The 27460-nt window shown below is 30.4% G+C and overlaps 1 protein-coding gene and 2 long non-coding RNA genes across 3 annotated transcripts in view; 1 reads left to right on the top strand and 2 right to left on the bottom strand.

The window, feature by feature from the left end:
- The first annotated feature begins 793 nt into the window (after window positions 1-793).
- LOC136990528 (uncharacterized) overlaps window positions 794-27460 on the top strand; it is an 85099-nt gene continuing 58432 nt past the window's right edge. The window contains exons 1-2 of the long non-coding RNA XR_010883071.1: window positions 794-1074; window positions 15548-15658. This is a non-coding gene — a long non-coding RNA (uncharacterized lncRNA). The remainder of the gene's footprint in view (window positions 1075-15547; window positions 15659-27460) is intronic.
- LOC136990530 (uncharacterized) lies at window positions 2682-13282 on the bottom strand. Its single transcript, XR_010883073.1, has 2 exons — window positions 13195-13282; window positions 2682-2975 (listed from the first exon to the last, which is right to left on the bottom strand). It is a non-coding gene; the product is annotated as an uncharacterized lncRNA (long non-coding RNA).
- LOC136990515 (protein CBFA2T1-like) overlaps window positions 15673-27460 on the bottom strand; it is a 43083-nt gene continuing 31295 nt past the window's right edge. Inside the window, 3 exon segments of the mRNA XM_067288919.1 lie at window positions 15673-19118; window positions 19975-20067; window positions 20069-20229. Coding sequence (XP_067145020.1) covers window positions 18837-19118; window positions 19975-20067; window positions 20069-20229 — 536 coding nt within the window. The 3' untranslated portion in view covers window positions 15673-18836.

The raw sequence follows: 27460 nt of genomic DNA, 5'->3' as shown, positions 1-27460 counted from the left end.
AAATGTCACCTAATTTTCTTACTTATTGAGCGTGGAAATGGCAACGACCCATTTCGTGTTTGTTTCGTTATTTTTAGGAAACCAACGAAACGAAATTTATTTACATTAGTTCTCTCGGATCGTGACGTTCAAAAAGGCACGAGGTAATATAACCTCTTTAAAATAAACATTTAATTTACGGATTTGCAGGCTACTCACGCGAGTAAATGCTAACGAAAACACGCGAATTTGGTTCGTAATCGCGACCTCTAACGTCAAATTTTCGAAACTTCCCATCAACGCTCTTCGTAGGCCACAGCTTTATAATAGCGAGGTTGAGGCCGAAGTTTTAAACGCGAAAACATGTACGTCGGACGTTCAGCGTCGCTTTCCTGTAAGCCTAGAAGTTTGACAATGGTGTTTGGAATGCCGAGCATGATTCCCCTGACATTCCAAACGCCATTGTCAAACTTCTAGGCTTACAGGAAAGCGGCTCTGAACGTCCGACGTACACGTTTTCGCGTTTAAAACTTCGGCCTCAACCTCGCTAATGTAGTTGAGACCGGTGTATAGTGGTCTTCGGTAAAGTCTAGTAAATTTTTATTTTTAAAGTTGGCAACAACGACCAAACGGAGACGTGACGTCTTAACTCGAATACGATTCGAACGAGATTCGTATGTTATCTTAAATATAATTGCTGGAATATATCCAGATAATATTTATCAGACGCTTCCGCAGTTATAAGAACATATAAAAGTACGAACGAAGAATACAGAAAAAAATTATGAATGTGGTAAAGTTTAATTCGACAGATGGCACCATCGTCGAATTAGGCAGATTTGACTGCGAAGATCTCATTCGTAGAAAGTAATTGTTCAAAATTTTTTAATTTTATACATTTGAAAGGATAAATTTGTCACTTATAAGATGTTCAGTCCCAAATGGAAATGGTGCATCGATTTCGATCATAACAATAGTAATAACAGCAAGCGTATTTGTCAACATTTACCCTTTAGGATTTGGATTACGTTTAAGTGTAATCGAATGAGAAATATCATTTATTAAACTTCAAAACGTCGTTTATTCTTTGCAAAGGTGGTGCATCATTAAATAGCTTTAATATGCCTTATGAATACAGGATATCTATACAAAAAGGCCCACTTCCAGTAACTTACAGCATATAACCAGACACACATAGAATGCATTGGATGTATAGCAAAATAACGGGCTTGGTGTTTTTCTTCCTCTTGTCTGGTCTCCTAATGTAATTACCCTAGTTGGTTGCAAAAATTGTAATTGCGGTGCCTTTATGATGCCGTCCCCTCCGTCTGTGCAATTTTTTCTTACGGGGTTGTGTAAAGGATGAAGTCTGTGCCCCTTCTTCTGCCCATTCCGTGCAAACTGCAAATGAGACTTGAAGAAGCCGTGGCAATGCCCGACGTATTATCTGGAGTGTAACGGAAGTTTTCGTGCAGTGGCCATAATGTGAACCCAGGTGCCTTGTGCCACGAGTGTCGGCTAATTTATCGTGGTATTTGACTAATAAATTTCTGAAAGTGGAACTTTCGTTATAGATACCCTGAATAATAAAAGTGGAAAAGAAATTACATAAACAGACTAAATTTTATTGAAATTTAGTTTATCTAATATCTTTCCACTACTGTAAAAATTTTAATTGTAATCAAAAACAGATTTAAATAAAGATATTCATACATTTCGTTATCAAAAGCTTTTTAAGAAATCCCAGATTGTTGTTGGCCGTTAAATTGAATAGAGTAATCATTTATGTAGTTTATGGGAGTATCCTGTAAATGTAAATAGTCAAAACTGCCAAAAAATATTAAATATTAAATATTAATAGTCTAAACAATATACTACCATGACTGCATTACTGAATTTAGTATATATGATAGCACGAGCAAAGGCACACTACAGTGTTCTACTGTTTAAACAGTAGAACACTGTAGTGTGCCTTTGCTCATGCTATCATTTATGTCGGTGTTTGGCGCTTTAACTGTTGGAACAGCATATGGTGTAGCACATACAGTAGAGCATTGATTATCCGACCCCCGATTAACCAACCACGTTCTAGTCGGCAAATTCAAATGTCTGCTAGTGATGTGGCGCTACAATATTTGGTTATGTCTTGGCTACTTTAATATTATTTTTGTTAAATTTTTGCATATTTTAGTTGGCAGCACTGGCTCGACCATGAAAGGGAGGCTAGTATTTAAACCAGGCCTAATACACTATACTAATAATGTATTTTTTCATACTTTTCGGTTATTCGACTTTTCAGTTATCTGACCAACCCCAGTCCCCAATTGAGTCGGATAATCGATGCTCTACTGTATTTATTTTTTATTACATTATTCTCTTTGTTAAGTTTACCACACAAGTTTTAGTTTGAAATATTTGCAGCAATGTGTTGAACAGCAGCTGCAGAAAATATTTGGCAGTGTACAGTAATTGTTGGAGTGCTCCTCTTATATTTTTATAGTTAGTTTTTATACTGAGTCAAAGATAAATTCTAAAATAGAGCAGCTTACAACTAGAAAGTGGGTACATTCCAGTATGTATCAGTGATCCACAATGTACTAAAATGTGTTTTGATATTCAACCGACGACTTTGTCGGTACTACAACCAATGCATGTTGCACTCTTGGGGGCGGATAGTTCCGACAAAGCAATATGACTGTCTCTGCGGTTATATTAGTATTTTATTTATCTTTATTTATTCTTGATACTGCCAGAGCATAATTGGGTTAAATACAGAGATATATCAAAGCACGGATAAATACATACATAATAATAGAGCAATAATGTAATATTAGTAATACCATTTTTACCATTCATCTGTATTATCCCGAAGTTATTTCAACAAAATAAGTCTGTGAATGTCAATATAGCATCGTTTGCTTCTGCCATCGCGATAGGTTGCCAGATGTTCTGGTAAAAGCTTATTAATCCATTCACTGGTGCATCAGTTGTAGCATCTGAAAAAATTATCCATTATATTTTATACTATCAAAGCATCTAGAATTAATTAATTCAAAGAAACTTAAATAATCCAAATGATTTATGTAGGTTATGAAAGTTCTGCTGGCTCAGAATTCTTAAGAAATGATTCTGAAAACCAGAAATTAAGATCTGTTTGTCATGATCATCATCATCAGCCTTTTGATGTCCACTGCCGAACAATTTAGGCCTTTTCCAACTTTTTCCAAGTCTTTCTATCCCGTGCCTTTCTTGTCTATTGCTTCCCAGGATATTGCATCAATATCATCTCTCTATTATGCCCTTCGTCTTCCCGTGTCTCTTTCTATCTCTAGGTTGCCATTGTCACCCTTTTGCTGCATCCATTGTGATGGTTTCTGATCAGTATCTCACCCAAAATATGTTTATGCAATTCTTAATAACAGACATTCCATACTGAGTTTAATGAAAAATGGGAAAATAGTTTTAAGGAAACAAATTATTTATATTTGTAAAACCACCTTGTTAGCACAAAGTCAGTAAGCAATTGTATTTTTAGTTGAGTTGAGAACTTAAATTTAGTTTTTACTTATAATAATTATTCAATTAATATAAGATATAATTATTATAAGAAAGTAAACCTGGCTATATTAAAAATTCTATTTTGCACTTAAAAAGTGTAACTAAAAATTATTTGTGTAAACAATGTAATATTTTTAAAGTCAGTTAAAAGATTATTATTAGATGAAATCTACATTTAATAATATATCAGTAAATTTTAATGGGAAGAATATTAATTTCTATAATAAAAATATAAATTAAAACAAATGCTTTGATGGTTTTGAACCATCATCATTATCATTTTAGTTTATTAAAGTTACTTTTGGCTTTAGTATGTTTATTTGGAAGTATCATGTTCAGTTTTTTGAGTAGTGTCATATAAATAAATAACTTCTGAAATTAAATTTACATCAAAATATTTTAATTCATTGAAACAAATGACAGTTATGCTATTTTTAATGATGAAATCTATGAAGGAATTTTAAATTTTGCTATTTAAGAAATAGTTTTCTTGAACAAGTTTGCATTTTATATTTTGTAATTAACTCATTTGTGGAAATAGCTTTGTTCATAAAACCAAATGTTGCTCAATAAATTAAATTTTCAGGCATTCTATAATTTCAGTAAAATTTATTTTTGAAATTCAAGAAAATGCATTAATGTGGATGAAACAAAATTTGTAATTTATATGTCAAATGATACCGATAATGATTACTTATTATAATTTGTAACTACAGTATAACCTCCTTTATCTGAGATTGGATAATATGGAGTTTTGTTTATCAAGTCATTTTCTGGTCCTGTGAGCAAAGATAGTAATTTTAATATAAGGCTGTTCAGTTAATATATAATACAATTTTGGTCCCCGGAATTCAAAGTCGTGCTGTTTGGGTTGGTTAATCAGTATATATTATAAAAGTAAGTGTACAATGTGCTTGCAGCTAAAACTCAAAAACGAGTCCCAGTACGATCAAGGGAGTTGGTGTGGCAGCCCTCTATCCCCCATCCATGAAGAAGGTTACTGTTTTTACCTGAAGGGCGTGCCTTTGAAGATATAAGGGCTGGAAGTTTCGCCCTCTAGAAATTTCTAGAACAGTCCAGAACATTCAAGAGTATTCAAGAGCATCCCGGAACATTTGAGAGTATTCGAGAGTATTCAAGAACATCCTGGAATATTCCAGAACACTCTCGAATGTTCTGGACCCAGCACAGAGCCCAAACAGTTAGGAGTTGAAAGTTGAAATTTGGTACACAGGGCACGTCACGAGAACATTTAGAAAGGATTTTTCGAAATTTCCCCATGGGAGAGAGGGAGAGGATTATAGCTTATCCTTAAGAACTCTCCTTCTACTCTACTATTTTAGATGCAATTTTTTGATTTTAACTGCGTTTTAGTAGAGTACCATGTGGGGATGAAAGAAGTTTATTCCTTAACAACGGAAGTGTTAAGAGAAAGCAGCATGCAAGATTTACAGGCGCAGATGCGGTTTTTTGCGGGAAATCGATAATATTTTTAGACCCATCTAAAAATTCTCTAATTAGTCTGGAAACAGGGGGACCTAATTCTTGCATTCTGTGTAAACAGGTAAGATTGGCTATAATGTAATAATTTTAATCTTCACTATCGTTACTTTTTGCCCAAGCAACGCCAGGCTTATCTGCTAGTACATTACTATAATTTTTAGGACCGAGTCTGAACTTGACTTTGACAGCATTGTGGCACTTCTTATTTTCTGTAGCCATGCATGCGAGTCTCCTGTGCCTTCTTCATTTTGGGAGAAGACTAAACAAGAGTGCTGGTCTTTGTGAATGATTGGCATTCAAAATGCCATTGTGTTTTGCCATTTACAATAGTTATTAGTATTACTTATTTGAATTTGGTTAATATGAAGTTTGCACTTTCTAGTCCCCTGAACTTCATACTAAAGAGGTTTTGCTGTATATGAGTTTTGTATAAATCACTAAGGCTAGGTTCACACTGGCACAAAAACCACTACAAAGTTGATACAAATTGGTAGTTAATTCCTTTCGGAAAGTGTTTGACAAGTTCATTAGGAGTTGAGAATATCTTGACTTTTGCTGAACTTTGTTTCATTTGACCAATTGACTTTTCACAGCTAGTGTTCGAAACCTTTTTAATCAGTTGCATTCTAACTTAGTTTGTGTCACATAGTATGTGTGGACATTATTTTTCTTCGGTTTTTGTTCATTTCATTTGTTCCTAACAGTTTGCATGACTGTGTAAACCAAGCTTAAATCTAAACTTTTAACCATTAGTTTTGAAGTGTCTGTATAATGGAAATGGAAGAGAATTTTGCAAATCTGTAGACAATTAAGTTGATTTTTAGCTCATTAAAACATGCATTTGAGTTTTTGTGAGAGAACCTTTGGAATTTCGTCTTTGGTAGATAAATGTGATCAAAAATTTAAATTTATTTAAATTAAAAGCAATTAAAATCATTTAACATGTATAACAAGATGGTGTTTAATGATTTTAATTGATCTCAAATTATTGTAGGAAGTTCTAATAGATAGATATATTAAATGAGATAAAGTTTAGCCAAAGCATTTAAAATATTTATAATGTCCATAGCACATAAAATTAAATGATTTGAATACTATAAATGATTGATTACAAATGTTTTGTTAACAAGTCTATTCATACTATTTCTGTTATTGTGTACCATTTAAATGTGCCAAGTGACAATTGATATTTTTACTATGGTTAGAGTCATCTTTTATATAATTGTCATCACTAATTTACTTAAATTTTTTATATTATTTTACATTACAAATAAATAAATGATAAACAAATATTATTAATAAATTATTAAAATTATTATTTATAATTTTTTTTGTGGAATTCACCAATGCACAACATGATTATGCAGATTAACTAGAAAGCATTGAGATAGTTGTTGAAATTTAACAAAACAACATCCAAAATTTAAGATAATACAAATAAAACAATGTCAAGTATGATAAATAAACATAACTATTATATAAATAAAAATTATTGTGCTACTTCACAAATTCAAAACAAAATTTAAATTTTATGTTAATTTAATGATTTCAGAATTAATAAATTAAGCAAAAATAAACTGAAAGACAATAACTTGAATTCTAGGAAACATTTCTAAAATGTTTAAAATACTCAGCTGTTCGTATTTGTACAGAGAGTTACACTAAACTGTATGTGTAGTTCTACTTTTTATTGCTTTTTTCCCTTAAAAAAAAACTTCATAGAATACAGTTTTATAAAAAAAAAAAATTTACAAAACCACAAATAAAAAGCACCACTGGCTGGCTGTTTAAGCTTCAATAGTTTGTATTTTTATAATATTTTTATTTGGGTTACAATTTGAAATAATTTTAGACCTATAAATTTTCATTGTTGTTCGTCTGTCTTTCTGTAATCTCGAGAATGGTGTTAGATAAATGAAATTCAATCAGATATGGAGAGTTTAGGGGCAGGAGGCTCCAATTAACTATGTATGAACTTCCATTGCAAACTGGAAGTTGTGTTATTTCAATTCAAAAATTTGCTGCCAAAAGGAGTTAGATAGATGACTGGCATGACTCCATTGCTAATGGAAAAGTATGATGTACAGGAGAAAGACAAATTAGTACTAGGAACTACAATACTAATTTGAGATGGAGAGCATATATTTTAAATTAAATAAATTTAAAATATGATTGATTAAAAATTTCAGCCTGGCATTGTGATCATGTCACAATAAATCATTGCTCATATTTTATATTATTATACAGTCAAACCTGTTTTTATGCGGGGGATAGGGACCGCATTAAAAAAAAACGCATTAAAAAAAATCTCACGAAACTTCACGAATGGCTGTAAATAATAGTTTTCGTAACACAATTAAAAAAATAATTTTTTTATGCGGTCAACAGGGACCGCATAAAAGAAGTCTCACATAGAAAATAACTCAAAACCGTACGAAATAGAATTTATTGACAACAGATGTCAGCACTTGACTGCATCGTCTGGTCTATCGTCTGTTTTACATATTTTTGTCCAGGTGGTGTTTTGTTGACTTAAAAAGTAAATTATTTCATTTTTCGCATATTCATGCAATAATATTACTATAATAAGTGCATTTATGCTATAATAAGTTTATTTAGCTATAATAAGTCAACGTAAGACATGACGAATCGCACGAGACTAGTCGCCAACTATACCGCACAAATTAAAAATTCGCATTAAAAAAATCGCACAAATAAAAATCGCACATAAAAAGAGCGCATAAAAACAGGTTTGACTGTAGTTTAAATTGTGAATATGGAGTATGATAGAATTTTACACATTTCCAGTATTTTATTGCTGTAACCATTAAATATAGTTAAATTTGAATAATATGTCAGTTTCTGTTCACTAGTGGTCTTGAAATGAGGTCTGAAACCAAATCCATCACTTCACTGTCCACTGAACTGAGAAAACTAATGATATTTTGTAACTGATGATGTTTGCAGTGGTAAATAAATTGTGATTCTACCTGACTGAACCACGTTCCAACATTCTTTCACCAAAATGGCAGTAGCTTAACTGTAATACATGCAATCTATGGTTTACCAACTGAATCTTGTTTGAGTCATTCATTGTCCACCATTTCATGAGATTTGAAAGCATGATTTCTGTGACTGAGCTCTTACTTGATTCTTGCTGTTCTTTCTACAATGGAGTCACAAGTGGTCACCAGTGTGCTGGCCACATGGTCAGACTTGCCCCCTCTCAGGCTTGTCCATTGACCCATGCAACTTTATCATATGTTGACAAAACCCCATTCCTTGTTTTCAAGGCCAAGTTAACCCCAAGTGCAACCAGCACCACCTTATGGAAGCACTGATCTGACATTAAATCATAGAGTTCGAAGCTCCTCACATAATGTACAATGCCCTTTTTTAAAGCTTGTGCCCTGCACCTGCAGACTATGAAAGTGGGGAACCACTTTCATAGTCTGCAGGTTTCGCTGATAGAGCATCTTGGGTTCTAGTCTAAAAATCTTTCAAACTCACAAAGTAAGTATAACACTTATGACCAAGAGCTACTTGCCACATATTCAGTGATAAAGTACTTTTGACACATCCTTAAGGGTTGCACGTTTGTCATATACACAGACCACAAGCCTCTCACCTTTACCTTCAAACAAAAACCAGATAAAGCACACCTAGGCAGTTTTGTTATTTGGACTATATTGGGCAATTTACTATTGACATAAGATGTCTACCTGGCTCAGAGAACCTTGTAGCAGATGCCTGCTCAAGGATAAACCTTGGTAATCACATTGGAGGACATAGCTGCTGCAGAGATAAACTGCAGGGAACTAACCAAGCTTCTCAAGTCAACCACATGCTCTCTCAAATTTCAGGATATTTAGTTGGACAATCAAGTGCAACTCATGTGATTCTTCAAGTGGGAGAATTCAATTGTTCTGGAAAAATTTTGATGACTGCTATTTAATGCTACATGTATACAAAGACATCTCTCAGTGGGCCAGGACATGCATTCCCTGCCAACGTGCCAAGATATAAAAACACACAACTATTAGCATTGGCAAATGCTCACCTGTTGAAACCTGGTTTTCTCACATCAATCTTGACATCATGAGATCTTTGCTTCCCTCTCAGAGATTCAGTTACCTTTTAACTATGGTAGACAGATTCTCCCACTGGCCTGAGGCAGTTCCAGTGCCAGACATTTTGGCACAAACTGTTGCTAATGGGGAGACAATTCAAATGACAGCTGTTCACGCACTTGGCAATTGTACACACTAATGCACTTGGAATCCACCAAATTAAAATGACAGCCTACCATCCTGCCTCTAATGGAATAATTGAACATTGGCACCATAACTTAAAAGCAGCATTAAGAACCTGCCTAACAGACAACTTGGTAACTGCCCTACCAACAGTTCTACTCAGACTATCATATGTTCAGACTATCAGACTACTCGAACTAGCTAACTTACTGGATGACAACTCCACATCCATGGACATTCCTACCTTCCTATATAAGATGAGAACTTTCATCAAAGATCTACGTCCAGTACAACTGCAACATCATTCACAAAAATCCATCTTCATACATCCAGAACTATTAACATCCTCACACGTTTTCATCTGGCATGATGCGATGCACAAACTGCTCCAGCCAGTATATGATAGACCATTCCAAGTAGCATCCAACACATCTAAATACTTTAATGTCATCACACAAAAAGGGAAACAGACAATAATCATAGACAGATTAAAGTCTGCATTCTTGTTGAGGGATCAGGATAGAGAAATGTACTCAGAGCCTACTGTACCTTCAAAAGATACACCACCAGCACAACTACCTATTCCACTACACCATCATCATTCACCTCCCACTCCAGATGTCATGTCCACTTTCCAGCAAAGCTCCTTACCATTATCACTGGGGAGGGAGTCTGTTGTCGACAAGAGTGGCAACATTAATAAAAATAAAAAATAACTGAGAAACACAGAGAGACAGTCTAAAAACCTTTCAGTGTTGTATACGATAGAGAACCAACGAACGTTTTTGGCCTCCACCGAGGCCTCCTTTCGTTTCGATCACATACGGCATATAGAGGCAAGCGAGATATATAAAGCCAGCGTCAATGGCACCGGCATCAACTTTAAGGACGGGGACTTGGTCGCACATGTGTGGAGGTACCTGTTCGAAGAATTTGAACAGTGCCGGGAGGAGGGGTGAAACGTGACACTATGTTGTTTATTTTACAGGCAACACTCTTCTGGCGATCTGGTGGGGATGACTTTTAGTTCTCAACCTGAAGAAGGCCTCGGTGGAGGCCGAAAATGTTTGTTGGTTCTCTATTGTATACAACACTGTGAAAGGTTTTTAGACTGTCTCTCTTTGTTATGCACTACAGTGTTACTAGAAGAAGTCATTATTGTGTTATAACTGAGAAAGAGTGGGGAACACAAATTGGGACCTGAGCAACAAAAAGGGCAAAGTTGACAACATAGCCAACACAATCCTAACTTTGCTAATATATTTTTTGATTTTTTAATTTTATTTGAAGATTAAAAGAATCCTTGTTTAATGTATTTCAATTATCACTTTTTTGGAATTGGAACCTTCTGAGCCAATAGAGGGCAAGCCTGACCATGTGGTCAGCACAATACTATGTTTCGTGTCTTCATCTCTGTATACTCTTTTGGGTCAAAAAATTCTTGATCTCATTAAATTTAATATTTCTAGCAAAGTTTACCATAAATTATACTGTTATTAGGATTTATCTAGTACAGGTACTCCTCACTTTACGACCTATCTGCTTAACGACCACTTGCACTTACAACCAATCAAGTTTTGACTTGCAATTCGGGGAATCCCCTTTCTCAGCATGGGTGTCGATTAGTGGCGATTGGTGACATGTGAACTGAGCATACTATAGACTTACTATACACTTTTTAGTCAGTTTGATGTGATTCAAACAATTGTGGGCCTTGCCAATGCGCTTAATTTAGATGTTGAAGTGGAAGACATTGTTGAATTAGTGGATTATGCCGATGGAGAGCCAACAAATGAGGATTTAATAGAGTTAGAAGTGATGCAGCAGTTGGAAGAGGAAGAAGAGGAAAGAACTGAAGAAGTGAAAAAGAAATTCATGGTAGAGGGTTAGCTGGTGTGTTCTCCAAAATTAATGCAGCTATGTTGGAACTTGAGGCTATGGATCCAAATACTGAACGTTTTAGTAAAGTTGAACGTGGGATGAGTGAACTTTTGAAACGCTATAGAGAAATTTATCAAAAGAAAAGATTACAAAGCAAACCACACAAGTTACTTTTTGACTGTTACATCCAGAACCTCTGCCCTTGAAGGTACAACTTTTCATCGTCGTCATATCCCTTACCTGGACCCTCTATAGCTCCAGATAACCAAATAAACAAATGATAATATGTACATATGCATGTCTTTTTATGAATAAATTTGAAGTTTGTGCATAATTTGTATAATTTTACAACGATCCTACATTCCCGGCGCAAGCTCCTCTCTTATCAACCAATTCGCTTAACGACGTAGTCGTCGGAATGGAACTCGGTCTTAAAGTGAGGAGTACCTGTATTGTTTAAGTTTAATATAAACAAAGGTATATGATTCCGTCTTTTTTTTGGTAACATCTTGCAGTTGTTATTTGACATTGGATTATATCAAACTTATAAACGTCCAAAATATAAAAGAAAATGCTTCTTAACTTGACTTAAATTAAAGTGAATATCAAATGTTGAAAGGCAATTTGAAGCAATGGATTGAAGCCTCTAAATTTTTAAAAGCCAGCCATTTAATACTTGTTTTTTCTTCTCTGCAATTGGATAATATAGTTCATAGATCTGATTAACTAACATTTTCCTATATTTTGAATGTTAATAAGAGTCTATAAAGCATTGTTAAGATTACAATTTAATTTGTTATTAAAGCTTGTCTTCTACCTTGAGGCTGGGAGAAGGATCTTTAGTTGATTTGTTTATTAGTTTATTAATAAGATTCAATTCAAAATAATACTTTTACAATTTTATATTGTATTTATTTGTTTAAAAATAAAATATAAAATTGTGTAATATCTTAAAATAACTGTAAAATACAGGCAGTCAGCAATTTTCAGATTTAATGCATTCCTAAAAATGTTTATAAACAATGCATTAGTGTATTATAAAAACATTCAGTTACTATAAAGTTAAAAGAAAAATTATAGAATCTCTTAAAATAAAATATTTTACTTTTTAAAATGAATATCCTGAAATTCATAAAACATTATTTAAAATATTAAAACCATAGATTAAGCAGAAGATAGTCTATAAAAATTAATTTTTGCAAATGATTTTGATGTGGCAAAATTCAAAACTGACAGAAAGCATCACCACAGAATAGATTGAAATTTCTGTCTGTCAGCAAAAAATGTACAAAAGTTGAAATTTTACATGCAAAATGTGATTTCTGGGTATCAAAGTATTGTATGAAAGAGCAAGTTGTCTAAATGTCAAGAATTCATTGTATAGGCCTGTCTTAGTTAACTGATGTTTGAGCCATCCTGTATACTTTTCCCAGAAATTTATCTGACATTTAATACATTTTACTATTGTCTTTTGTGTGCAACTCAATATCTATTCCAACTGCATAATTTTATTTCTTTTTAATACATTTATGATATTAAATGGAGAATATAATTTATTCTTCATTTAATATAAATACAGAAAATTAAAATTATTTCTTTTTTATACTTTTACCAGTTCATAGACATTTCAGAATATATAGACTCGGTGCGTTAATAATTACTCCGTCTAAAATGTATGCAGAGGATTAATTCTTAGTATTTTACATTGTTGATTATTTAATGTTTTTATAATAATCAGATTTATATATTTATTAAATAATAACAATAAGATATTATGAAATTAAAGATTGAATTATTTGTTCCAGAATATGACATAGAGATTTTATTGACCTTGACCTATTTTTGGCAGATGCTTTTCACAAAAATGAGGCCATTTTTGACACCGTCCAATATTTTATGGTATGGAATCTGTCAACTGTAAATATGGATTATGTCTCAATCAAATAAATATATATAATATATATATATATATTATATATATATTATAATTATAATAATATATATATATAATAAAGGTTACCTGACATTTTCATTGTCAAAAATTTCACAGAGTAATAAAGCATTTGTAGTTCAAGCAGGTGTTCGTTTCTCTATCACAAAAAGTGTAAAACTGCATGTGTTTTCGGTACTAAATGTTGCAGCAGATATTGTGAAAGATGTTTAATTATGAATTGTTATGAGTCATTCTCTCATTAAAAAATTATAAATAGTAGATTATAATTATTTTTTTAATATAATTAATTGCATTGATAGTATTTTTTATATAATTTTACTTGATGATATTTGGAATCAAATGACATTTTTATCACACAAAAATTTTGAAATCTTGCAGAAAATTATTTAATTATCTTTTAGCAATCAATGTAATGATAAACTTAATTCATCTTAAAAATTTAAATTATAGAAAAAGAAATATAAAACTGTCCGATTCAGCTATATAACGTAAGTTTAATTCTGATTTCCATTATGTTTGATTTCATAGTTGTAGAAAGTGATTAAATGGGAGAACTTTAAAGTTTAGACTTTGGAAAAAATTTTAGTGATGATGAGAGGACCTAACCTACATAGACTTTCAATGAAAGAACTTCAAAAAATTCATGGATAAGGTTAAATGGTAGTAAATACTTTTAATACGTGGACGTTTAATTTTTTGTTATTAATAAGAATTTGTTATATAAATTAAATAACAACTTTCTGTTTTACACTTTATTCAAAGTATTATAATGTACTACAGCATGTTAAGAGGAAAATATGTTTTATGTATTTAATGCAAAAGTATATAAATGTAACACAAATATAGTAGATATGGTAGAAATTACTAAACTTTCAAGCAAAACTCAAAATATAAATAAATGCCACCTTTAACTATCCAGCAAATTGTTTAATAAATAAAAATGTTTTCAACTGTTTTTAATGTCCTTCTTCAGTTAACAAAAGATTACTAAAAATATAAGAAAATTATGCTTTATTTTTTAAATATTCTAAATTTAAGTATTCTGGAATCTTTTACCCTTGAAGATGAGTCAGGAAGACTCAAAAGAATAAGAATATTTAAAGAATTGGTTCAAATAAAGCATAATTTTTGTATATTTCAAATTTTGCTCAAAGTTTTTGCAATTTCTACTACATTAATCAAATATGTATCTTTACAAACCTCTGTATTAATTAAATACATAAAACATATTTTACTTCTTAACATGCTACAATAGATATATTCTAAATAATTTAATAAATGGAACATCTTATATGCTGAAGATAAGGTTGGAAGGCTCATAAGTGCTTGAGTTTTGAGTACAGTAGAACTCTCATTACTCAAGGCAAACTCATAAGCAAACACACTACTTTTCTTATACTGTAATTCATAAAAGAAAGTTTAAAATGATAACTTGTATTCTAAAATGATTTGTTTTGTCAGCTTTTCTCAGTTAACTTCAATGTGAGACAAATTATTTCTATTAAAATGGAACTACAATAATATATATTTTTATTTTTAAAAATATTGTATAGTACATATATTAGCTGTATAATAAATTATGCAAAATATGTCCTTATATATGCTTAAAATTTATTCAAGTGTAAAAAGAGGTCTAAAAGTGGTACACCGTATAAATCTTTTATATTCATAACTTTTAATTTGAAATGGCCATAGTCATTTGAGTTTTCGGTTATCCAAGGTAGCACTTGTCTCCATTACCTGGGTTTTACTACATTTAAAGAATTCACTTCAATTAAATTTACATTTACATAAACAAAACTATGTAAAGTTCATAAAAATGAAGTGATTTAATAAAATAATTTAAAACAAGTCAACATAAAACAATTCAATAAATTATTCTTAACAGATATTTGGTTGTCTTCTGGAGAAGACTTTGCAATTCTTATAGTGCTAATAACATCAAATTAATTGTACTTTTAATATGTGGACATTTAATTTTTTAAGTTATTAATAAGAATTTGTTATATATTTAGTTACAGTACATTTAATTTTTGGAATTATAATTTTATAGGATAGTACAGTTAAGGCAGAAAATGATATGCTGAATTATTGTGAATGCATATCTTAATTTAAATACTTGTATATGAAATAAGTTATATTACAAAAAATAATAATTTTAAATAGTACTTTTACAAAAGTTTCCAGAAATAATTTCCTAGCAATAACATACTTTGAGGTCTTTCATCATTTTGTGATATGCAATACAATTAGCAATAAAATAATTTTATCATCAATATACAGTCTGACTATATATTGATAGGTTGAATAGATATGAAGACTAACTTAAACTATTTAAGTGTGTTTTAACTGTTTTATTACATATAAGTGCATTAATGTTTGATTTTTCTAAAAACTTGTTTATTCTTTTCATATTTAGAATGTACAGTAATTGTGACTAATCCAGTGTTTTGGGAATTTATTTACCAGTTTTGAAGATGTGAAAATTAAATTTATTTACAAATGGAAGCATGCAGGATAAATAAGAGAAGTAAGTAGCTATCATTTCTGATTGTAACACTTTATTTTTAAATAAATACTGAATAGATAACATTTTTACAAATTAAGACTTCTTTGAATGTCCCATACAAAACAGATACATATATGTTTACAAACAGTTAACTGAGAGCTCTGTGCACAGACAGGTTTGATACACACAACTGTACAGTGTCTATGGTAATGTTTCTAAATACAACAGCAGCCAGAGATCGAACTCTGTAGACAGTTATTCACGAATGCATTAAACACAGCGTTTATAAACAGCTTTTATTGTCTTGTTAGGACACCAACTTACCATATCAAAACCAAAAACAATTTCAAAAAATTAAATTAAAAAGTAAATTGACACTTTGTTTTTTATTTACTTTGGTTGACCCTGTAATATAATACCCAATTTTTAAGATAAAAAATAAGGATCGAGGAATTTTTTAAATTAAAACAACATATTTATATAACTTATTATATAAGGAAACAAAACAAATGAGCTTACTGTGATGAGAAACTTAAAGCAACTCCACACAGTCATAAACTAGACTATTTTACCCTGCCAGCTTTAATTTTTTCTACAATATAGCTACCGGCTGGTATAAGGTAGCTTCGCTTTGCTGCAAGTATGGTTTTATCTAATCCAACAGATGGTAACTAAAATGGGAAATTTGGCAAAAACAATGACATGGTATGGCTCCACTCCCACTCTTTGGTTTCAAATAAACTCAAAATATGTTTATAAATATATTAATTAATCTCTTAAAGGTCTTAGAAGTATAATTTCCAATTAATATCACAAATATCAGGTAATATTCAAGTATATTGAAAAGAAATAATATCATGCAGTTGGAGAGGTATTAAAATATACAAAAGGTATAAGAGAATAGCAAAACATATTGAGATGTTGAGATAAATTTATGGAACAAGTATATACATGGCCAATTTTACCTAAATATATGGCACAAAAAGGAGAGAGCATGTTTAGTTGTAGTAAAATTTAACATTGTTTCCAATTAAATGAAGTTGTAAAAAATCCTGCTGTTAAAAAAAATATACAATTTTAGAGACTTCATTGGTAATGTAAATATTTGTTTTGATATACTATATATTAACTATGAGAATATAAATTGAGCTATTGACATAATTTATGTAAACATTTGAAAATAAAATTTTTTGTACAAGTTAATTTGTCATTCAGTTTTTCACATTTCTCAATAACCGACATTATAAACACTCAGGTATGTTAAAGTGATACTTTGTTGTTTATTATACACAAATTCTAAAGAATGAATTCAAACTATTTGCTGTAATATAATAGTAATATTTATAATAATGAATTTCAGTCAGATTTGTACTTCTGATATTTATATGGCAATTTACTAAGTAGTAAAATTTTTGCAGAAATTATTTAATTAAAAATTTTTAAAATCAAATTCAACTGCTCATCCTTTTGCTTTAAAAATATTAGTTTGACAAATGAGTTTTCGAGACCAAATTTTGAGTAAAAGTCAGAATAAGAATTACAGTTATTTAGCAAGTTAGTCTTTTAAATTGACTAGATACGATTTTTCTTTTTGCACTTTTCTCAATTTGAATCCCTTATAAACGTATACTGGTAATGCTTGGCCAATGAAATGACATTATTGCACTCTTGCTTGTTCCATTTGTATTTTCAGAGAGTTTACAGTTGGTGGATATTTATACATAATATATTAATTTATTTTAACATGCTACAATATAGCATTAAATTATATTGTCTAATACTGTTAGCTATTGCATAAGCTATATAATAGAAAATTTTCATTGTTCTAAAATCAGTAAGATTAGAAACTAAAAATATAATTCAACATTGATACATAACAATTCTAGGTAAGCTAGTAAACATCTCTTTTATCTTTGGTATATTTATAAATAGTAACAAAATTCTTTTAATCATTTTTAATGTTAAAATAAAATGGCCTAAACAAATATGAGAAATATTTATTGTGGCTTAGCCTAAACATGAATCAAAGAAGTAATGTATAAATTTACACATAATTTTATTAATGAAATTCTAATAATTTTTAATTAAACGAGATATATTTTTTCAATATATTATTGTTATAAATTGAGAATACTTAAATAATGATGAGAATTTGTAATTTTTATAGAATTAGCTGACAATATCACAGCTTTTACAATTTGCATTCTCTATAAAGAGATGCAAATACATAACTACAAATTTTCAACATTATCATTCACATTTTTTATCTCATTTTCAAATTTTATGTTTTAGAATTAAAAGAATTTAGTTATCTATTTTATCAAAACATATATAATTAAATTACATATATATATTATATATATATATATTTATTTATATTAAAAGTTGAATGTCTGCAACTTTTAATTCAATAATATCAAACAATATAACTTAGTGGAGTTGTCAGCCATACCTTCAGTTGATACATAGTATTTGAAAACTAAATAAAAATAAAAGGTTTCTATTAAAATAACAAAAGTCATTATTTCTGGAAAACAGCAGCAAAAACCTAGTTGTTTGACCTACTTAGCCGAATATAAATATTTGGTATGTTTAATGACATCTAAGATCTTTTAGGACATTGATAACAGACCATACATTTAAAAACAAAGAGAAACAAAACAAAACTTACTGCTAGGATATTTTCCGTTGTTTTAAGGCAACGTACAACAGCTGCCGTTAACAATCACTGCACAATTCGAATGGTTGGTGACTAGAATGCACCCGTAGATCCACTAGATTTGTTAGGTAAAGTCTACGGGTGCTTGCTTAAATAAACAAGTGAATAATGTTTTATGTTATCTGATATAATGACTAGTGAATGAAAATGTGCAACGAAATTATTATACAATAAACATGCTGCACTACAATGAATGATATAGCACATAAATTGTCTTAGTTTGAATATGACAACAAATAAAAATTTCTATGGTCAGAATTGCAGTTCTGTGGAAATACAGTGCAGCCTACGACTCGATGCTACAGGAACTTGCTTTACTTTTTCCTATTTACAATGCTGCATCACAATAATGAGTTCAATGACCATCCGATGAACACCAATGATATTGAAGTCTTCTCTTTATAGAGATTGAAATGTGAGCAATGAAATCATCAGCAATGAATATGAAACAGAAATAATTAGCCATGCAGCATGAACATTTTAATGTTTATTTTCGGGAGTGGGTTTGATATCGATCGAACCAGTTCTTGTAGGACTCGGACTTCTTTTCAGTACCGTGCTTCCGGTCACTTGTGTGATTGCCGATGTCCCACCAGTTGTTGCTTGTGTCACAGATGTTGTGCCAACATTTAGATTAGCTGACTGACCACAGACTCGATGATGATTTTCCCAATCTTTGTGTTGACAGAAAGCACCACAGTATCGGGCAACGTTACATCCACTGCATGTTTCATTTGCCTTGCGGCCACAGTTCCAACATGTCTAAGGGAAACAAAGCAATTCAGGATTTTATGATACAATATTTGCAAAAATATAATTTCATAAAATGTAATTAAAGTTTTAAATAAATTTGCTTATTTTAAAATTTATAACTTGAAACTTCCAAACTATGAACTAAAAGATATGTTAAGCTATAAAAATTTGATAAAACCATGATAAAATCCATTGTTGTCCTTTTACTTTCCTGACTTTTCATCCGAGGTGAACTTTAATAGCAATAAACTTTAAAAGACTTTAAAATCATTACTTTATGCTATTTTTTTTAGTTTTCTCATAAATGTTAATACTGAACCTCATTAGTATGTTAATACATTTCATAGAACAAATTTTTCCAAATGCTGCTTTACTCAATTTCTTCATTACATTCAAGTTTTCTTATCTGTGTCATTTATTGATGAGGATCGGAAGATCAAAATGCATTTATAAAAAATCTAAAGAAAATAACATAAAGTAAAGATTTTAAAGTCTTTTAAAATCAATTTATTGTTATTAAGGTCAAGAAAGTAAAAGGATAATAATGGATTTTATTGTGGTTTTATCAAATTTTTATATTCTTAATATAATTTACAAAAATACCTGACTTTGGTAAATTAAAAAGATAAGAATAAATTTTCCTAACTTTTTTAATAGATTTCATATGTTAAGCTATTTTCAAATTTATCTATGAAACACTAATTTTAATGTAATGTCCATAATTTAAAATACTTTAAACTTAACTATACTTATACTTTAAACTTAAGTAGCAGCTAAAACATTCTTGAAAAGTACCGCATTTAATTTCATCAATTATTAAATTTATTTATAATATCGAAATCAAAATATAGCTTTTATTTTTTACCTCTGTGGAATCTTCCTGTTGATTAATTGCTGCTAAAGCTTCTTCGGCTGCCTGACGTCTAGCTTCGCTCAGCAGCCGTTCCATCTTTGCTCTTTTCGACGGCCACTAGTTCACTGGCTTTAGTTTCTGCCACCGACACCGCTTTTTGGAACTCCGCAACCGCCTGCCTTTTCACTTCATTTACGGCTTCTTCCGGAGGTGCAAGAAGAGGTGGTTGTCTCTGGATGAGTGGTAGTTTCATCATTGTTTCAGCCGCTAAGAGATTAAATAAACAAATCAGCCTCTAAACATTAAATCATTTCCATTGCCTTCTACAACATATCCTAAGTATGTATATTTTATCAAATGAGTATTTTATTATATGTGTATAATTATAATAAAATCAAAGATAATTTATGAACCTAGAATTCTATATCACCAAATTTAGATTGTTAAAATTAATTAAGCTTATATAAATAAACAACTACTAGCCCGTTATACATAACGATCAACCAATGCCGAATTATCGGGCTAGCATATGGCTACAGTAATATAAATAATTTAAGACAATTTAGACTCTTGCAAGAGATGGCGCCTAACGCCTAACTCTAGTACCAAATTGTCTTAAATTATTTATATTACTGTAGCCATATGCTAGCCCGATAATTCGGCATTGGTTGATCGTTATTAATTAAGCTCATTGATAAAAAGTTATGCATCCAGATAGAATTGTCTGATTACTGCAAAACATTGCATGCAAATATATCTCAGACTGCTTTCTAAATGATTACAATTATAGTCCAATTGCACACCAGGTAATGCAACCAGAGTCTCTTAAAATTGTCCCAGTATCCTATAAAAGGTTCACAGGCTTGCAGAGGTTCACAGTCTTTAGAATTTTTTGGTATACCTGCTGTTTGGAGGTCTTCAAATGCTAGACATGCCTGTACAATGCAATAAAAGACATTATGCACAATTGATGGAGTTTGACAAAGACCACATCATTAGGCTGGGGGAAGCAAGATAGCTGTTTTGCCAAACTGCTCACCATGTACATTCCTCCATCCTGACTGTAAGGTGTTGAAGCAGTGGATACATTGGGCAGACCCTGGATTTTCTAGGCAGATCACCAGGAGAAATGATACGACAAAAACAAACACTTGTAATGGCAGTTTTGTCCATCATCCAAAGACTGGTAGAAGCCTTGCCACAGGATCCTATCTCTTTAGATACCATTGGCAGGCATTTAGCAGAGGAAAATTTGTACATATGGCAACTACTAAATGTTCTACTATTAGCAACCCAACATCACTGGCTTCATTTGCAGCAGTGCCTTTATGGAAAAGTATAGACTGCTAAAGACTGCCTGTCTTTAGTGATGAATCTCAGTTCTGTTTGGGAATGGATGACCATCATGTTAGTATGGTAGGCCATTCAGTGCTTCATTCCCACCTTTACTATTGACAAGTACAGTGTCTCCACTGCTGACACATGACAATCAATCACTTCTGGTAATATTGCAAAGGACATTGATAACACAGCTTACATTAAGGAAATCTTGCACCCTTGCATTGCCTTTCATGGCATGACTGTAAAGAGACATTTTCTAGCAAGATAATGCTTGGTCATACACATCTAGGGTTTTCCAGGAATGTCTTTTTCATGTTACCATACTTGCTTGTCCAGCCCAGCCTTCAGATTTTCTCCCTTCAGGCATTTATGGGACCAAATGTGATGCCAGTTTAGACCATCTATTGAGTGAGAAGAATCTGGAACAGCAGTTGCAACATCTGTAAACAAATCTGATGCAGAGTAGCATACAGTGCCTGTGTGTTTCCATTTTAAACCTTATTGTTGAATGTTTCTTGCCAAGAGAAGGTTTTACAATGTTCCTTTAAATTGTACTGTTGCTATACAGGAAATTGTCACTTTGCCATTGTATTGTAATGACTTATTACCATTATCATTACATTTGATTCCAATACCTCCTCCTTGATGCATAACTTTTTTGTCAATAAATGTATTTTAAATTATCCTACACAAACAAAATTATTATAATGAATATCATTACCAATTCAATGATTACAGAATTACATTGTAATACTTGTTGTTAATAACTAACTTTTAGTAACTGAGTAACTGAATACCCAATTATAAACCGATATAATATTATGAGCATTAAAGTTTGATAAAAGTATTTTTATTAAATCAAAACTGATGAGTATTTTGCAATGGATTTTTTGGTCAATTTTTACAAATTGAATATTTTTTAATTAAATATCTTAAATTCTACATTCTTCTAAATACTGATAAAATAAAACAGTTGAAAACAAATATGAAGGGAGGATTTTACACAATCATCTGCTTGGAGTAGCATTTTGAACAGATTTTTGTTTTCTATAATTTAAAGAAAAATTGTTCAAGTTTTATTTATATTTCTTAATAATTGGCATCTTAAATTTAATTCATTCAGATGTAATTTTAATAATGTGAAAGATTGCATATTTATAATGAACTGTTTTGAAAGTTTTAAATTAAAAAGAGTGTGAAACCTTCCATTCATTATTAATGAGTTTATATTTAGTGCATTTAACATTTCATACTGAGAGAATAATAGGGAGATAATATGTTTTTGAATAAGCAAAATTTCAAATTATTTTCTAAAATGAATTAATGGTTTTGCAAAGAGAAAAGTATGAATATAGATTTATTTAAACTATGAAGTTTAAATATCTAAATTAAAATAAAAAAAATTTTGCAATTTTCTGAACTACAGAACTGTTTTCTGAGATTTAAATTACTAATTATCTTTAAATTTTCATTTTAAAATTTGTGGAACATTCAGTAACAAGAATACATTACTGTAAGACTGTGTCTTAATCTGTTCTAAGCATAACTTTGGTAATATAAATAACTTAAAATACAAAAGATAGAAAAGATTGTTCTGTAATTTTTTAAATAAAATATTCCAAGACTGTTTCTAAGATACAAGATTTTTTTTGAGCAATCATCAAATTGGAATGCATCAGTTATTAATTTTTCTTCCATATCCATTCTAATGCTTAACTATTAAAGACTTTCTGCATTCTTTCCAATAAATTTATTGGTATTTTCAGTGTTACCATGTATCGGAAAGATATCAGACATGATAAATCTCATTTGATGTCAATTTTTCAAAAAATTTTGTCTTGTCACATGGACAGTTTTCATGTTTAGGACTGCTTTAGTTAGAACAGGGTCCTTTTTTCATTTCTATTATTCATGTAATATATTTTTCATTGTGATATTGATATATTCTTCTAAGTACATACTTAATTCAAAAATCTCTCTAATATGTTTTATTTATATTACCATAGCAACAATTAAACACATTGTTATGATAATATGTGCTTTACACTATATGTTCAAGAATTGTTTTTGAAAGCTTTTTTGTGATTTAAATCTCAAAAATGTGTGCATAAACATATTAGAAGTTTTGATATTTTTTAATATGATTATATTCAAATATTCATAATTGGCACATTCTCAATTAATTGATAATATATAATATTCAATAAGTTGAAATAAAAAATCTAAACCAGAAGTCAAGGTTAAGATCATTTTAAATTAAAATAAATTTTTACAAATACTAAATATATTAATTTGTTGTTGTAAGATGACAAGTTGACTTCTTAACTGAAATCATATGAAACAACAGCCTTAGGGAATCCAAAAGAATGTTGTTCCAACTCTTTGAAAGCCATCTTTGTAATTAATTCAATTGTTTATGATCTATCTACAAATTTAATCCTATACTAACTAAATTCTAACTGTACAGATAAAATACATTTTTATTGCTAATTTTAAAAGTAAAACCACAGTTACAAAAAAACATATAATAATGAAGAAAAGAGTTATATTATATATGTGCATTCAGTGCTGCAAACATTGGAAATCAGAAGAGCATTATATATATTATCAACATTTTTAAACATTTAAGACAAGTTGTAAAATTATAATTTTTTAAAGTTTAAAAATTTGAATATAAATGAATTGAATATAGAAATGAGGATCCCATAAATATTTTCATTATTAAAAATGCCAAAACATATCTACAAACTGGATTATTTTTGGGCTAAATGAAGTAATTTATTAATGAATTAAATCATGTAATTTTATTAATTCTTGTCTTGTTCAGTTTATAGATGTGTTTTGGTTATTAGAGATCAGGTTCTGGTTATATCAAAAAAAAAAAAATATCTTTGCACATTTAGTGTGAATAAAGTTATATAATAGAATGTTTTATAAGCCAATAATATATATTTAAAACTGATATAAAAATTAATTACTTCTGTTGAAAGTATCCTTCTGTATTTAGTAATTTCTATCTGTTTTAAATGGGAAAAAGTACATCTTTTTCAATAGAAGAAATTTAAGCTATTTTATTTAAAAACTTTTTATATTTTTAATTATTGGTGAAAAGCTTAATTTTGACGGTAGGAATGAGTTTTACAAAAAATTGTAAAGTTAGACTTAATGATGATTTTACTTGTTATTACCATTTACAATTTTTTTAAGGTATTTTATTTCTGTTAAAAGAATACCATGGGTATAGAACCATAACTTTATTATTGAAAAATTGCAAAATTAAGAATATTCCTATTATATTCAATGCATTGTATTTGGGACTGTAAGCAGATACCTAAAATTTTAAATGATTACATAAAATAAGCAAATTTTTGGTTTATTCAATTTTTGTGCTTTTAGCATTTTGTGTGGATAACCTGTGATGACGTACACCCTGTGGAAAATTGCAAAAACAAAAATAAAACTTTTAACCTGCCTCACCATATACCCTGTGCCTCCGGATGACTGTCAAAAGCAAGATAATTACTGGTATGCAGTTTAGAATTTGCCATCTCAAGCATCAAAATATTGCTTTTTCTGTTTCCTTATTTCTGTTAACAAATAATTGTAGATATAAATAAACAACCAAGCCTAAATATTCTATAATAATCATATTATTTTCTGGATTTTCCAGACTATAATTTGGTTAAGTATTAATAATTAACAAAAAATAATTTTTTTTAAAAGGTAAGTGAATAGACTGTCATCTTATACTAACATTGACTAATAATTACAAAAATTATTGAAGTTTTGAATTAAATTTAATAATTATTAAATTTAATGGCTGTACTATAGATTACCACCTATGGAATTTTGGGACTTTGAGTATACGTTTGAACTCAGGAAACTGAGACAAGTTCAATGATACCCTACTTTTGGACTGGAGACCGAAAATAAGAAAGTTATAATATTTACAATTTCTTGCCTTTCACAGTGCATTCCATTCCATTTCAGATTTTCCCACCACCTAGTGGTGACGATCATCTCCCGGAGGGATAGGTTAGGTTTGTTGGACAAGCTGCGATAGCAGTGCGTAGTACTAGCCGACCACGAGCGATAGCAAGCATGTCGGCGGCTGAAGAGCCATAGGCCCTGAGGTCGAGGAGCGTGAGGGTGTGCGAAAAGGACTTAACTCTAACTGCAGACGATCAGTGTGCTTGTGGATCAACATCTGCCTCTGTTGAGGGTATTATATGGCCAACTTGCCAGACTGCCTGTTAAACACATGATAGGCTTAGCAGAGAGAGCCTATCCCGTGTTTAATCCAATCATCATGCAATCACTGGAAAAAGTATGATAACTTTCTTATTTTTCGTCTCTGGTCCAAAAGTAGGGTATTGTTGAACTCGTCTCAGTCCCCTCAGTTCAGAAATATATTCAAAGTCCTGAAATTCCATAGGTGGTAATCTATAGTATACCCAATTTAATTCAAAATAATAATTAACAAATTCAAAAATAAAGATGGCATTACCTTTTTCTACTTTATTTTTTAAGCTCTAATGTAGAAATCTATTCACCCCTGTACTCACTGGCCACCCCTGTAATTCGATTACAGGTGTTTTATGAACTGTCCCTAATGTAAATTAAGTGTAAAAATAAATAAATACAATTATCATTTTTATTTTGTGACTGATTTCATTTGTCCAGTAATAATAATAAGAGAAACATTAAAAAAAATTAAACTGGAAATGATTTTATTATGAGCAATTATTTATTGTGATATTGTCACAATGCCAGGTTGCAATTTTTAATCATATTTTAAATTTATTTAACTTAACATATATGCTCTCCACCTCAAATTACTACTGTAGTGTCTTGCCCCTGTACATCATACTTTTCCTTTAACAATACAGTTGTGCCAGTCATCTATTAACTGCTTTCAGGGGTAAAGTTTTTAATTGAAATAATGTAACTTCTGGTTTGCATCAGAAGTTTGAATATAGTTAATTGGGATCTCCTGCCTCTAAGGTTTCCATATCTGGTCTGGGATTTTGTCTATTTAACTCCATTCTCAAGATTAAGAAAAGACAGATGGATGGACAGATGACAGTGGGAATTTATAAGTCTACCATTTTTTCAAACTGTAGCTCAATTAGTATTAAAATTATTTTCTGTAATTTAAAATTGGCACATAACCCACCAAATTGCATAACTCGCACCCCTTTCAAACACAGGTAACCCATAGGTTATCCACACAAAATTATGATAGGTCAATACCTATAATTCAAACATACTTTTATCTTAAACTATTTTGTTGGAAAACACAACTTTAACAGAAAATTCTTTAATAGGCTAGCATTTTCTATCACTTACAGGTGTGTTTTCCAGTTAATGTTATGAAACACTGGCCCCTGGCTTAAAAATATATTCTATTATCAAAGATTTGTTCTTTTTTCCAGTTTACAAATTCAGCATTTTGATTTAAACTAGAACTTTTAAGAAACATATAATGATTGATTAACACTCTTGTGTGTGATATTTTCCTAAAGCAAAATTAAGATTATTTTCTAGCACATTTATTCTGTTGTTTTCAATATGCTTTTTATATAGTTTAATGCTATCTATTTCATGTATTTTTATTAAAACATTGCTTTTTGATATTAAAACTGAGCTTATTTTGAATGAATACGTAAATAAATATAAATATTATCAACTGGTATTATGCAGAAGTTCTATTGCTTAGTTCAAATTTCATTCTGAGTAATAATAATGTTTTAGATTCCAAATTTTTATGAGGATAAAAAAAGTTTATTGAATTTCGTTTAGATTTAATTAAATTTTTCTTGCATTTATTTAATGTAAGGATATTGATAATAATATGCTCTGAATATACAAAATAATGTTATAGTGTTAGCTATTGCAGTTTTTATTATATTAAATACAGATATATCTTGATTTACAGTGCTTAGCTATGGCATTATTCAATTATATTCTTATTTATTATTTTTGGCACTTGCCTTGCTCTTAGAAGTTCTGGAGATTTTTCTATTGATTGTATTTTTACTTTTGCATTTTTAAAGTTAGTATGTTTGCATGCTTAATGAAATTAATGATAGTATAAATATATTGTCAGGTTTTATGTGCATTGTCTAATGAAAAAAGTTGTATTTTGCCATTGATG

This window comes from Centruroides vittatus, unplaced genomic scaffold, assembly GCF_030686945.1.
Source record: "Centruroides vittatus isolate TY-2023 unplaced genomic scaffold, ASM3068694v2 scaffold_944, whole genome shotgun sequence".
In the NCBI taxonomy this organism is placed as follows: Eukaryota; Metazoa; Arthropoda; class Arachnida; order Scorpiones; family Buthidae; genus Centruroides; species Centruroides vittatus.
The sequence above is the reverse complement of the archived record's forward strand: the minus strand, read 5'-3'. Positions and strand labels throughout refer to the sequence as shown.